Genomic DNA, 15,723 nt, shown 5'->3' on the forward strand with positions numbered 1-15,723 from the left:
AATCAAATTCTTTAATCTGGGGAAGCTAGGGAGAAATGAAATGAAACCTTTTTTTTTTTTATGTATTACCGAGGAGGACTGTGGGAGCCTCATTCCAACATTTTCAAAGGTATTTTTTATCCACACAATTGCACATTGGAACAAACTGAAAGGAATCTAGCATATTGAGATTTATTCCAGGGAATGGGAACTTTTGGAAATAAAAGGATAATTTGGATCAAAAACGGTATACACATCTTTTTTGATTTGATTATTTGATATACTCAAGTAGACTTATAATACTAATCAAAAACACGTTTATCGTTTATTTTTTGCATCTAGAAACATTGTGGATATAGTAATTATAACTATACGCTTTCAGGTTTATTTTATTTTACTGAAAGTGTACGCTTTATTTGGAAACCGCGCCAGGATATGCTGAAAAAATCCTGCAGGCATGCTGTCCTGTTCTGATCCGATCCGGGGACAGAATTTTATGGAATCGCCATAGAATATATTGTAAGTGTATTACAAGGCAGCTTCTAGCACTTCTGGGAGCTCTGTCCCCGGCTCATGTCAGATTAGGGCTGCGTACTGTATGTGCAACATTTTTAGCGTATTCTGTCACTGATACCACATGATAGATAAACTTCAAAGAGGAGGTCTTATGTTGTATTTAGTTGTTTTTTTGTCCACATGTTTTTTGGTATAAAGTAGAATTTTCTGAGTTGCTCCTAGCAACCAATCAGATCCCACCTTTCATTTTTCAAAGAATCTGTAAGGAATGAAAGGTGGAATCTGATTGGTTGCTAGGGGCAACTCAGACAATTCTACTTTACACCAGTTTGATAAATCTCCCTCAATGTCTTTTTCTGGCCATTTAACAGACATTTTTTTTTTTTTAATGGCTGGCAGTTTTTGACCAAATAACGTCTGTCAAACTGCTAAACAAAGCTTGTTAGAACAGAAGAGACATGTCTATAGTAAAGAAGAGCAAAATACTGATTAGCTAAGTGGAGAGTGCAGGAGCTGGCCTGGAACACAGCTAGCGGTGAATGCCGGGTCTGGTAAAGAGTGAAGACGTGGAAATGTGAGCTCAAGATGGTAAATATAAGTACCTCCCCCTCAAAGGAGGAGGACAGTAGTCTGGCCCCTGTGCATCCTTATTTAATCACCTGGGGGCCAGACTGTTCTCCATTTTCCGGGAACACTTTTGCTTCTGCCCAAACCCGAGTTCAAACCTAAAGTTTGGGACAAATTTGTTTTTGGACAGTTCAGTTCACTCCTCTCTAGTCTATATTGTCTTATCATGATGGAATGGTACACATTATTTGATTAAATAGTATGCTAAAAAAATCTTTTTTTTTTCTAAATAGCAGTTTAATGAATCAACTGTCATAATACTCTTTACTGTCCATTTATATATTTTTAGGGCCGGTTCAGACTGAGCAAACACGGCGCAATTCCCGACGCACTCAGTGTCCTGCTGTTCAGTGAATGTGGAGGTTGCGCGCTCAACCGCTGCCGCCGCTCTCCGCTCAAGGAATGAACATGTTTTGGTGCAGTTCAGCTGTTTGCTCTTCAATACAATCATGGTGTCCTTGGTCTCTGGTGTCGCGCTTAGCCAATCACTGTTGAGGTACAGCTCTGTGGCCAGTGATTAGTGATTGGCTGAGTGGGCTGTCACTTACCAGACACAAGAGTGACAGTGCAATCTGTCAGTTAGTGATTGGCTGAGTGGGTTGTCCCTCCAGAGATTAGAGTGACAGCCTGCTTACCCAATCAGTGACAGACTAAGATGGGTTACAGTGCTACAGTCAGTAATTGGCTGTTGTCTTGAGAGTGACAACCCACTCGGCCAATCAATGGCCGCTGCACTGTCCCATCTCAGTTAGTAACTGGCTGAGCGGGCTGAAGGCATCTGGAGACACCATAGACATAAAAGAGCACACAGGGTGTGTGGACAGCTGGGCATGTACTGTAATTTTAACCAAATTCTAAAAAGCTTGCAAAAATTTGCTTTGTTTGTCCCTAATGATACCCGTAGTCCTGCAGTCCACCCATACTCTAATTATTGAGGTCATCCTCTGCTGCACCTGCTTCAGTTCAACACAGTGATTCATCAGAATTACTGTTGCCACCTGTTTCCAGCTATAGGGTACAAACACACACACCATATACGCAGCAGATACGCAGCAGATCTGCAGCAGATTTGATGGTGCAGATTTGATGCTGTGTTCAGTTATTTAGATCTAATCTGCTGCGTATCTGCTGCATATTGCAGCAGAAAATACGCTGCGTATATGGTGTGTGTGTTTGCACCCATAAAGAGGCACAATGTTGATGCACTAAATCAGTTATTTAGCTTCTCTATATTAACTATGGTAACAGCACAACAATTGGTGGCCAATTCTGTATGATTGCATCTTTGTATTTGATTTTTCACAATCTATTTTGGTAAAGAGAAATTGTAAATCTGATTTGCCAAGTTTGACATTTACATTGAAACAGAATGATACTTTTTGGAAAATTACTGGATAAGCGAACTTTCAAATATTTACTCATATGTAATTGTATAGTACAAATCTTAATGGAATAATATTGATTTCCAATAGCTTGTAGCACCTGATAGCTAAGGACTACTTACAATTTACTTCCAGGAATGGATTCCAACAAAAAGATTAATGGATACAACTTAATATCAAATGTTTGCCTTTTAACCATTTCCCCGAGGAAGTAGCTATAGAAGGATAATGTGGAATATCCTTGAATTGTACAACTTTTGTTTTTTAAATACAAACATATATTGCATTTGTTGCATAATTCAATATTTGAACTTAAACATATATTTAAATTAAGTACGGCAAAAAAATCCAGCACTCACCGTTAAGAGAAGTAGGCTTAAACTTTATTTGTCTGAACAGACTCTGATGCAGGGAGGGGATGGTACAGGGTGCAGGGTCCTGCACCCTGTACCATCCTCTCCCTGCATCACAGTCTGTTCACACATTACATATGATACGAGTTCACCCAGACTATTTTGATGTGAGTTATGTGTTATATGAAGTGTTTTCACTGATGCTTGTTGTAAATATAACTTAATAAAGCTTGTTTTCTTGCAAACCGGATGGTCTGCGTGTACTCCTGTTTTCGAGTATGGTGATATCCGGTGGAAAGGAGAACTTTGCAATAAGGAAAGTTACAGCTGTGTCTCCAAGGACCTTAAATAAAGTGTGTATTACACTTTGTATCACTTAGGAACTTGCTTCAAATGTTAAAGAGTAGCATACACCAGCAACATTGCAATTATTGATTCCCTTTTGCCTAGCAAACATATTCACAGAATTTTGTTGAATTGCATTCATGGGACAAATTTGTAGAGTTCTGTGAGTTTTCCATTTTTAATAGATACTTGTGCATTTGGGATTAACTACATTTTTTTTTAATTTTTATTTTGTGGCTCTGACTTAATTATCCTCCTACCTCCCTTGCATAAGCAGGGCTATTTGCACAAAAATTTGTGACTTGTGCTGGTGTGTGTGTCTGTGTGTGTGGGGAAGGGGGGGGGGGGGGGTTAAAGCAAGGCACAGAGGGGATGTGGTCTTCCCAAGCAACCCATTACCATGATGTGGTGCAACCTGAGAATCACTAGATTAATTGAGCCTCAATAAATCCATCATGGGACATAGAAGTTGGGATTTGGTTAGGACCAGCTTAAACATACTTCAGTCTTGATAAATCCCCTCTTTCTGTGGCTGTGTGATTGGTTCTACATATTCATTATAAGTATCTTCTACATTGGTACAGCTGTGATAATAAAAAAAGTGCACCAAGTAGAACACAGAACTATAGCAATGTGGTTAAAAGGACTCCAGTACCTAAAGAGGTTGGCCACTTTATAGTAAAATAGTTCAGTGTTAGTAAGTGTATCCATTGCACTTACTGACAGCAGCTCCCTGTGTACCTTATAGAGCTAAAATCAGACTCCCCTCCTCCAGGCTGTGCTGCCCTGATATGTGGTGAGTCTGTAAATAAGATGGCAGACATGGAAAAGCATGTGACCATGCTCCACCCCCAGTGTCCACCACAGAGCCTGTATATGCCTATGGAAGACACTGTGGGCGGGCCTAGTCTCATGCTCCTGCATGTCGGCCATCCTATGGACAGACTCATCACATAGCAGGGCAGCACAGCCTGAAGCAGGGGATTCTTTATGAGGCACTCATTATCATATTCGAAGCTGAGGAAATGTAAAGAAAAAAAGTGTTGGATAAAAATAATTGGTTGGTTAAAATGTAGACAGTTGAAGAATTCCTCAGATTAAGGCAATACCACAGGGATGAGTTTTGTTTATTGTACAAGTTGTTTATAAAATCTTTTACATGACTGCTAAATGAATGTCATTGTTGTAAATCATAAGATTTTTCTGCTGAGGCCAACATAATGTTCTTGCTGCTTTACTGCTTAACAATATGCTAATTTGAATTTAATGACTGCTTTATATTTATGCTAGATTGTGTGTGGCCTCTTTTGTTATTAATGTCTGTAGAATTCTAAGTAATGTATCCAGGTGTTCCTGTTTTAAGCCTTTCATCAAGGGACTCTGTGCTAATTAATACTCAACATATGGTCGATTTGTAACCTTCCCTTACTGTGATATGAGTTTTTTCTACTTTTTTTGATATACTGATTTTTGGAGTTCAAATTTTTGCATGTCGCTATATAGTTGTCAAATATGACGAAACAAGAATACTAATAATGAAATCACTAACTGTATGAAAACTAACAAAGACAAATGAATGACACAAAATATTGGTGGTTTAATATAGATTTTTAAGTAAGTCCTTTGGCTGTTTTTCCTAAATTTCCTAAATTTTTTTACACAATGAATTTTTTTTCCTACAAGGGGAGGGGGGAGTAATTGTTTGTCAAAATTATGTTGCAACATCTTTTTTAACAAACCTGATAATAAAAAAAAAGTTGAGAGTTTTGCACTCTTAGCAGAGCTTAACAAAAAGTAGGCGTGGTTTTGCATTGAGGGCAGGCCTTGATACTTTTATGGGTGTTAGATTTGATGTGATAGGACGTTGATCCAGGGATTTATACTGATTTCCATGTTTAGTACATTTTTTTCCCTACTATAGGGCAATCGGCATCTGCTTCATTTTTTTTGTTTTCTCTAAAAACAGTAGCATTATAGGTTAAACTAGATAGACTTTTGTCTTTTTTTATTCTTAGGCTATGTTCACACAGCATAAGTTGTGTATTAATCACCGCTGTTGTTGCTGATGTGCAACAATGGCCGTGATTAATGCACAACTTACGTGCAATATAGTTAGAGGGAATCCTGGCCGGAGGGTATACATGTCAGTTTTGCACAGCCACCATTCATTGAATAGCAGCTGCACAAGCCTGACAAGTCACACAATGGAGAGTGCGGCTTTGGTGAATCGGAATGCGGGCGCACATGGATGCGCTCACATCCCAATTTAGCACAAATTTAAAACATCTGGCCAGTACTGCAGTGTATATATATATATATATATATATATATATAGAGAGAGAGAGAGAGAGAGAGAGAGAGAGAGAGACTTTTATAAAATATGTACATTGTAAACATACTATTACAAGAGAATTTTTACCAAAAAACTAAATAATTGCTATCATAATAGCAAACTTTACCTTTGATATGTTATTTGTTATTCAAAAAAAAAATAAAACCCAGTACAGCAGTATTGTTTTACAAAGTATGAAGAAATCGTGGTGCACATCATAGTAAAATAGTCATAAAAACATTATTGCATTTTGTAATATGCATTTAAAATACTATGACAAGCCTTCTTGCCCAAGTTAAGGTTAAGTCAGGGTTTGGGGAAAGGAAAAGGTGAGCCAGAACTAATGTAAGTCAATGCCATTTATGCTTATTCTGACAATTATTCCTACTTCACCAAACATTACAGTTAGTGCCAGATGAGATAAAACTGTCAGATGAGATTGTATGAGTAATCTCAGAGTTTTGTATGGTTGCTTTGTCATAGAAAGGTGAATCTGTAAAACTCCTAATAAAGGGCTTCTCTTACAGAAATGTTGTTCCGAGAAGCAAAGTGTAACTCGGTATTGAGTATTGATTGGGTATTGGTACCATGGACAAATAACTTTAACAGCTACACATCTCAGCTTTTCAGCACTTCATAGTCCTGTCATATGAGTTTGTGTGGCCTGTCACTTCTCAGATGGAGTGTCATTGACTGGTGAAGCTAAAATTTGAAAAGCTGTCATAAAAGGTGACATGCTATGAAAGTTTTATGTTTAAATTTAAAGAGCTCTTAAAGGAAAATTATTAAAAGCAGATACTGACAGCCATCTTTCTTGAGGTTTTTTTTTTTTAACCTGCATTTAGATATATGACTTAAAGGGGTCGCATTGACCATATGAACCTGTTATCTGAAGGTCCAGAGCTAAATCATTAGCTGCTGTGGAAGAGTATTCTAGGCATGATCTATAAGTCATTGTGCAGGGAGAAGGGGGAGGGGAGCAGCTACCATCATCTATTGTGAATGATGGATCTTCTTTTACCTATATATTGATGTCACTTTTTATTGTAATGATACCCATAATGATGATGATGAGACGCTGAAAAGTGATCCCTATAGAACAGGGAGTGTTAGCCTATAAAGGTTTGGAAGTCAAAACTCAAGATTTAAGGATTGTTTTTAATTACAATTTTCTTTTTTAAAACTCAAACTAAAAAAATACAACTCTTTAAAATAAGTTTAAAATAAGTTAAGCATAAACTTGTGACAGAAATGCTCATTATGTATTGTCAGCATTGTGCAGTAACCTGGTCTGAATTGGGTCTGTTTTGCTTTTGTGTGACACACCCGCTTGCTTCTCAGCTTCCTGGCAAGGCAGGAGTTAAGCTGAGAAGCTGTGGGACTTGATTACACAGCTGGGTGGTCTGTTTGATTGACTGGTTTCTCTGCCTGTCTGCAGCCTGAAGGATCACAGCGCTGGTCCAATGAGGATCCGGACTGGGCTCTTGCTCAGCATAAAACAAAGCTGAGGCAGAGTTCCAGCGCTGGCTATTTAGGTTAACTCCTGGTCCCAGCTTCCCCGTCTATTCCTGCGAACCCCTTTCCTAATCCCTCTGTTTTACTCGACTTGTTATCTGACCATCTGCCTGACTATTTGACGATCCCTTTGCCTGCTGATTTTGTACTGCATTACCTGTTTGGATTTGACCCGGCTTGTTTACCATTCTTTTATGTTTGTTCATCCGTCTCGTTCTGTGTGCACTTTATCAGCGTAGTGAACGTCTACGTGGTTGTCCACGGCCACCTAGGGCCGATCGAGGCAAGCAGGCAGGGACAGTGGGTGGGTTCAGACATAGGGCCCACTGTCTTGTTGTGTCTGTATCGCCCAAACCTGACATGTATTACTTAAACTATTCTGTTCAGCCATTCTTCTAATATGCAGGAGAATAGGATTCTTGACACACCCCTCCCCCTGCCCTCCAGCTGCTGATTGACAATTGACTGCCTATACATAGCATGCAGATGTGAACAAGGGAGGATCACTGGACCCAGGACAATTCCAGCAAACAGCCGGGCGCAGGAGTTATCGTGAGTCCAGTGATCCTCCTTGGTTCACATCTGCATCATTTTGTGAACCTCTATGCTAGGTGTATGCGGTATTTCTCCTTAAACACATTGAATAGAGTTGTGCCTATGCAATAGCACAACTCGACCAGGTGAGCTCTTTTCATCACATGTGGTAAGAACACTAGCCGTACTATATTACACCAGGAGGCACCCCTGTCCTCTCTCTCTTTCTATACAGAGCATGGAGAGAAAACTGCCAATCAGCAGCAGGTGGGCGGAGTTTTCTGCTTATTGTAAATAATGAGGACTACTGGGCTCATGCACATAATAGAGAGGCCTATTGTCCATGTTATTCAGAAGTATATCTCGGAATGCTTAACCTACATAAACCTACTGACAGAGTCTCTTTAAGTGCAACCCATTGATATTAGTCAAGTAGTTTAAAGAATTTTCCTCTTGGAGCTGTGAACTATATATATAGTAGTGTACCTACATGATCAGCCCAGCTTACTTATTGAATGATGTTCTGTTCCACATTTTGTTTCCTCACTCAGTCATTGCAGTGTGCAGTGATAAAAATAATGGAAGCCAGACAAAGCATGATGGAATCAGAGAGGCATAACAAAAAGGATCAGCCATGTGAAGCCAGTTGGAGATGGTTATTTATCTCCTCTAGACTGATCAGTCTCATTATTGAATGAAGGGTTTTGAAATAGTTTGTCCATAGTGGTAAGCACTGAGTAGTTTAAGATGAATTAATTATCATATTTAGGCTACAAACTGGTTCATAATCAAATGGTTTTTTGTTTGTTTGTTTTTAGATGCACTTACAACCTGACCCATAATTAAAAAAAAATCCCTTTAAAACATTTCATCTCAAAGAAACAGTAGGAAGTATATGGAAAACAAACTGTAAGCTAAATAAACATGTTTTTTCCCAATACTTTTGAAAGTCTGATGTCAATCAATAGCCCTGAACAAATAATCTCCTTACAGTGATGTGTCTGTAGAGAATTATACTGGAATCACGCTGGCTTATCTTTTCCCTTCTCTAGCATTACTGAATGCACATTGTGCTGCTCCTGCAACTCTGTCTGTAATCACCAATCCAAACTGAGAGAAGACAGTAATGTCATAGTGAAAACAGAGGAAAATCCCTCATTCAAACAAACTGGCCTTGCATGGCAAACATATCATCAAATGTCAAATGTTCTCATTTAAAGACTTTCAGGCAATGAGACCTCATTTGTTCAGCTTTTAACAAAGGTTGCGTAAGTAGACTCAAGTTGGCCATACACAATACATGAGCTTGAACTCATTGATTTTTACCAACTATCTAATGTGTAGATGGAAAATAACAGAGAAGGAGTGAGCCTAATTCTTTTGTTCTTTTGCATTGGGATTTGTTTTTTTAATTCTTTTTTTAATATGTATTTTTAACAATAAAGAAAAACACAAGGATTAAAAAAACTATAGTGCAAACCAAAAAAAAGGTTAAAAAATTCCAGTTGTGGTTGATGTGATCTTTTGCCGAAACAATTGAAATGAATGTCAGTATATAACAATAAACAACCTCAATTCACATAGTTTCATCAGAAACAGGGGTAACAGGACATGTAACACCTAGTGGGTCCAACATGGACCTAACTTGGTTCTAGTACAGTATAAACGTCTAAAACCAAGACAGAAACTGACAGGGGGGAGAGTGACAATTCATAATAGTTCCAAGGGGGCCAATTTTCTTTTAAACCTCTCCAATTTGTCCTTGGTCGATTTTTAATTCTTTGAACATTTTGGTCCACCTAAGAGACTTACACATGTGATGGCTTGAGCTCTTACATAGTGCACTGCAATACTTGTAGTGGCCTGCAATTTTGACAATGTCCCTGGCTGCCATGATGACTGATTGGCTCCTGTGTAGAGTTGCAGGGGGTGAGTTGGAAGCAGATTGGCAAAACAGATTCTAACCATCTAGATGCCCCAGTTACTATTAACCTAACCCCTGCTCCTGAGCCTAATCCACACTTCTTTTGTTCATGTACAGTATATTTGACTAAAATAAACTGGATCTGCCAATGATCTGCAGATAAGTATGTCATATCTATTACCAGTTCAAGTAAATTGTTTCTGATGAAGATAGAAATGATAGCCCCGAGATTCAGCTATATTAAAATTTTAATGCTAACTCTAATCTTCCTTGCAAAAATAAATATTTTCTCCTTATTTCATAAATTGGATTAAAACAATCACATTTATTTTTCAGATATATTTAAAATAGCAACAACTACCAAAACACGTATTTAACCCTTTATTTTATAAGGGCAGTCTCTGAACAATACAGAACTGCAATATGAATCACACACAGGTCTATAGAGCTGTGTTGTAAGGGCCCTAATTATCAGCTGAATAGGCCGATATCAACCTATGTACAGTAAATAGGGCTCGCAATCAGATGATGAACAATCAAATGCTGGAGCAGCACATGCTTACACAAGTGTATGCGAGCAAATTTTATCCTCATCACAAGTCAGGCAGTATAACTTGAAATACTCCTCAATGAACAATTTTTCAGAGATAATGAAAATTAAAAATAAAATAAAATTATAAAACAATATACTGTACTCTATCTTTTCTAACTATAACTTGGGAGGATATATCAGTGAGCACATTTAAATAAAATATGTAATTATTTTAATGAATTCACAAACCCTCTGGGCTTAGAGTAAAATCGAACCAGGTATGACATTTTTTTTTCTTTTATGAGTTTCATTGTTCTACGGCTCGTCCATAAAATCCAAATCCAAATGATCCCTTGACAGTTTTGAAATTAGTTTTGCTATTGTAAACAGTAAACACATAATTATATTCTCTAGAAAATATCACAACATAATTTCTCAGGAAACAGAGTTTATACATTTAAATAAACAAGTTGGAGAATTAAAAATTTTTTCTACCTGCATAAATCTGTTCCTGTAATATGCTGTGATAGTCTTGAATGCAGCAATGGGATTAGTCGGAGATCACACCACCGTTTTTCCCATCGGAGACCAGGTGATGCCGGCCACGAAGAACATGATAAAGTATCCTGCAAAGGAAATGTAAAACGCCAATGTTATTTAACTTATTTATACAGGCTTTTTCTGTCTTTGTAATAGAAGAACCACACTGCATTCATCTACATTGATACTAAAAGAGTCCACACACAAGAACCTGTTGAGACTTTCTTATGGATCCATGTTGTGGACCAAAAACATTTTTATCTACTGCACCATGTTTTAAGGGAGAACACCTCCTTAATTTGATCTGATGTGTGTACTTACCTCTCCCCGTGCCCGTGGTGAATGTCGGGTCTGGCCTCGGGACCCCCTGCCAGAAGGCATTTTTCCCCGAAATGTGATGATGTCATGACTTAAGGGAAAGGCCTGTCCTGCCTGATGGACTGGCTGCTTAGCCAACCAGTGACTGGAGCGGCGTCCCACCCCACACATTGACTGGCAGAGCAGGTTGAGATCCCATAGCCCAGAGGGGGTCCCTAGGCCAGTCCCACCACTCACCGCAGGCACAGGGCGAGGTAAGTTCACACTCCTGATCAAATCCCCCCAACTGCTTCCTTAAACATTGGTCGCAATGACAGTTCTAGTCTTCTACTTCCAACTACTGCATTTGCCTATTGAATTAAGCTGTGGTGGACACAGAATCTGAGGCTCACTGCTGCACTCTGGTGATGCACTCCAATCTGGTAATGCGGCAATCTACTTTGAATATGCTTCTCCATTTGGCAGAAGGAAAGAGGAGGATTTGCAATTTAACTTTTATCCTCTGACAAGCATGGAACTCGAATATGAAAGTTACAATCCTGCATCGTATGAAAACGTACACAAAATCAGGGAACTCCCTGACAAACCATTTTTCTTTTTTTCAAACTTAAAAGGGTATTCCAGCTTAAAACTAGTTTAAGTCCTGACCTCTGTACTCCTCAGTGATCTTCATATTGATCCCTGGCTCCTTTGGTTTGAATATAGCCACGGGTACAGCACATGACCTGCGGCTCAATTCATTCTTTATGGAACTGCCGGAAAGAGTCGCGTGCTGTACTTGGCTCTCTCCAGCTGCTCCATTCATTCTCTATGGAGCCGCCAGAGAGAAAAAAGTACAGCACTTGGCTCTTTCAGGGGACAAGTTAGTTTAAGTTTTAATACTAGAGATGAGCGAACCTCGAGCATGCTCGAGTCCATCCGAACCCGAACGTTTGGCATTTGATTAGCGGTGGCTGCTGAAGTTGGATAAAGCCCTAAGGCTATGTGGAAAACATGGATATAGTCATTGGCTGTATCCATGTTTTCCAGACAACCTTAGAGCCTTATCCAAGTTCAGCAGCCCCAGCTAATCAAATGCCGATTGTTCGGGTTTGGATCGACTCTAACCCGAACCCGGTTCACTCTTCTCTATTGAATATCCATTTAATTAGCTATTATCAATTAAAATTTTGCCTTATTCTTGCCCAACAAGCTGAAAGAATACCAGCACACTTTTTTAAAAGCCCAAACCCAAAGGAAATTTAAATCTTTTACTTGACTTTATTAACACTTTTTTTTATTATTTAATTTTGTTGCAGAACTGTTTCCCTATGGTAGTTGCACATTCTCTCCCATATTGATGAACATATGCTGTACTCCTGCATCAACAAAAGACACATTCTGCATTCTGTACATTCTGCCTCTCACAGAGCATCGTACCTACATAAGGAGGCAGTTGTGACGTCACTCCTCCCCGCCGGGACTGCTCTGCGCAGCCGCTATCTGCAGGGATTACTGACTCCTGACACTTTCCAGCAGCTGCAGACTTTCAAAAGCAGCAAGGGGCACAGGTCAAAGGGATTCTGCCTACAAGTTACATCTCAGCAGCAACAGCAGTGGAGGTCTTCAGGCTGTGCTGCTGTCTGTCTGTCTGGACATACCGTATCTGATTTTAGTAGTAGTTTTATTTCTATGTGGATGGTGTGATTCCTGATACTGTACATGTCACTTTAGCAGTTTTCCATAGAGTTATGGACTCAACAATGGTCCTCCTAGAACCAAATAATATTGTATGTTGAGGCAGGGCCGGCTCCAGAATTTTGCGGGCCCCTCATCCATCCACTAGGCACCCATCATCCACACACTATGCACAATCACTTGAGACATCACTAACATACACAAACACACATTATTGACACTGACTGACTGACATGCAGCACTTGCAGCTCAGTCTTCTCTCTCTTCCTGTTAGGTTGAGGACCTTCCGGTTATGTGATCAGGTCCTTCACCCTTTTCTCTTTCTGTGCAGGTCCTGCTCCCTCTTTTGTGTCTTCTGATGTTCAGCCCCTCCCTCTGCACTACAGTGAGGGGGCTGCACACTAGAACACCGTCCCATCTCCCTCTCTGGGCCCCTAGAGGCGCTGTGTTGAAGGATCAATGTACAGTTTTTTTTCTGCAAGGCAGGTTAGCACAAGCTTAGTCCCATGATTAACCCATACCTGCCATAGTTACAATGCAAATGGAGAAACATTTATCATACATATTATACATTTAATTACAATTACAGTTTCCTTGTCTCTACTTATTTCCAGATTACACATTTAAAGGGGTTATCCAGTGCTACAAAAACAAGGCCACTTTTCTCCCTGAGGTTTGGAACTCAGTTCCATTGAAGTAAATGGAGCTTAAATGCAAACCACACCTGAAATGGAGACAAGAGAGGGGGGAAAGTGGCCATGTTTTTGTAGCCCTGGATAAACCCTTTCACAACCCAACCACGTGGCTGCAGGTTATCATGGGGTGGGTGATGGGAGTATCACGGCACAGGAAGCAGGATGATAAATGTTTAAGCTGTTGTTGACTTCTTCCAGATCAGTAATGCTAACCTATGTAAAGGAGCTACATATACTGTATACTGTACACATCACATATACATTCATACCAGTCTGATATACAATGAATTTATATATCTCATGTCAGACATACTCACAGACTTATCCTGATGATGATTTATAACTTTTTGCCCATCAAAATCAAATAGAAAAAGGCTGAATACTATAAAGGAAACTGGCACATCAAATTGTAATAAGAATAAAAGTACTTTATTGTGACAGGTACAGTACAAAAGACAGCTATCAGGGAAAGGTCCCATCTAAAAACGCTTAAAGGAGACCTGTCACCTCCCGACCCCCAGTTAGATCCCCTTATGCGTACCTCATACCAAGTCCCGCTGCCGGAGCCGGTCCCGGGACAGAGATATCCCGGTCACGGGGTCCATAGAGAAAGAGTGGAGCTGTGCGCGCGCTGCAGAGATGAGTCCGGCTCCATTCGTTCTCTAAGGATGCCGGACCGGGGGAAGGGGGGGTACAGGTCCTCTTTAAAGGAGAAGTCAGGCGAAAATTTGTTATTAAAATATTGCCTTGATTTAGTAGTAGGTGCAGGGAAAAAAAACACTTTATATGCATTTCCCGTAATAAGTGTATGTTGTATAAGTAATAAGTGTATATTGGGGATTTGTATAACTTTAAGGACACATTAAGTAAGATGTTGTCCAAGGCAGCAAAGCCAAATAGTGTATGTACACTATAACAAACTATCCCTAAATAAGTATAAAATCCAGGTTACAAAGCCAAATAAAATTATCAGACTAAGTGCACATACAAGTAAACAAAAACTGAAAAAAAGAGCCCCACATATTCCCGTCCGGGCACCCAGACTTCCTCAGGAACCCCTGAGAAACTCCCCACTCCTCCATCACACTCCACACCCCTCACTCCACACCCCTTACTCAATACTTGGCCCTGCTCTATATTATTTTATATTTATACCTTCACATTACCTTACCCTGTTGTATGCTTGATGAAGACCCTTGTGTTTGAAATGTCACTGTTTTTTTTTTTGTACTCAGATATGCAATAAAGGCATGATTTCTACATAACCTTGGATGCTGTTGGACTTTTTCCAATTTCATGTCTGGACAATATGTTTAAAGTTTATACAAATGACAGTAGCGTTTTGAAATTCATATATTTTTTCCAATCAAATGGTATTCTTATAATAGTACAGCGGTACCTCGGTTCTCAAACTTAATTGGTTCAGGAAGGCAGTTTGAGAACCAAGCAGTGTTTCCCATAGAAAATTAAGTAAATGTGTTGGTGGGGCTTTTTGGGTCTGGTCCTGTGACATTGGGGTTGCAGGGCCGTTCTATGGCCTCCCTTCCCTGCACGTGCACGCTTTGTGGGGTTGGCGGTCGCTGACCGACACGGTGTGGAGTTAGCATAGGGACCCGTGTGGACCAGAGGACCTGCGCGGTGGTACACAGGGCAATATGGCTTGATCAATTCATATACAGACACTCTGGTGTTGATTTTTAATATAGGCCTAGCGGCATTAGTATCAGCCATAGATGGGATGTGCAGCGGTTCCATTCTCTCCAGTTCGTGTTTTACAGTTCTCCCTCTCTGAACAGCTAGCACTCCTTTATAAGACCCACATGACCAAAATTAGCAGGATATGCCTGTGCTCACATGTCTGGACCCTATGTCTTCCCCATTCTGTGAGAGCAGCAATGGTAAGTGTAATACCATATCCATACTTGTGTCGTTTGGGGGCAGCCTTCCCCGCCGGTGGTGCTGGCTGGGTTTTGGTGGGGCTTTTTGGGTCTGGTCCTGTGACATTGGGGTTGCAGGGCCGTTCCATGGCCTCCCTTCCCTGCACGTGCACGCTTTGCGGGGTTGGCGGTCGCTGACCGACACGGTGTGGAGTTAGCGTAGGGACCCGTGTGGACCAGAGGACCTGCGCGGTGGTACACGGGGCAATATGGCTTGATCGATTCATATACAGACACTCTGGTGTTGATTTTTAATATAGGCCTAGCGGCATTAGTATCAGCCATAGATGGGATGTGCAGCGGTTCCATTCTCTCCAGTTCGTATTTTATATTTATACCTTCACATTACCTTACCCTGTTGTATGCTTGATGAAGACCCTTGTGTTTGAAATGTCACTGTTTTGTTTTTTTTAGTACTCAGATATGCAATAAAGGCATGATTTCTACATAACCTTGGATGCTGTTGGACTTTTTCCAATTTCATGTCTGGACAATATGTTTAAAGTTTATACAAATG

General features: G+C 40.1%; 1 protein-coding gene across 1 annotated transcript in view; it reads right to left on the bottom strand.

The window, feature by feature from the left end:
- The window catches only part of SNTG1 (syntrophin gamma 1), a 397,146-nt gene that overhangs the window by 38,776 nt on the left and 342,647 nt on the right, over positions 1 to 15,723 (bottom strand). The window contains exon 12 of the mRNA XM_069960047.1: positions 10,535 to 10,665. Coding sequence (XP_069816148.1) covers positions 10,535 to 10,665 — 131 coding nt within the window. The remainder of the gene's footprint in view (positions 1 to 10,534; positions 10,666 to 15,723) is intronic.

The sequence above is a fragment of the Dendropsophus ebraccatus genome, chromosome 2 (genome assembly GCF_027789765.1).
Source record: "Dendropsophus ebraccatus isolate aDenEbr1 chromosome 2, aDenEbr1.pat, whole genome shotgun sequence".
Lineage (NCBI taxonomy): Eukaryota > Metazoa > Chordata > Amphibia > Anura > Hylidae > Dendropsophus > Dendropsophus ebraccatus.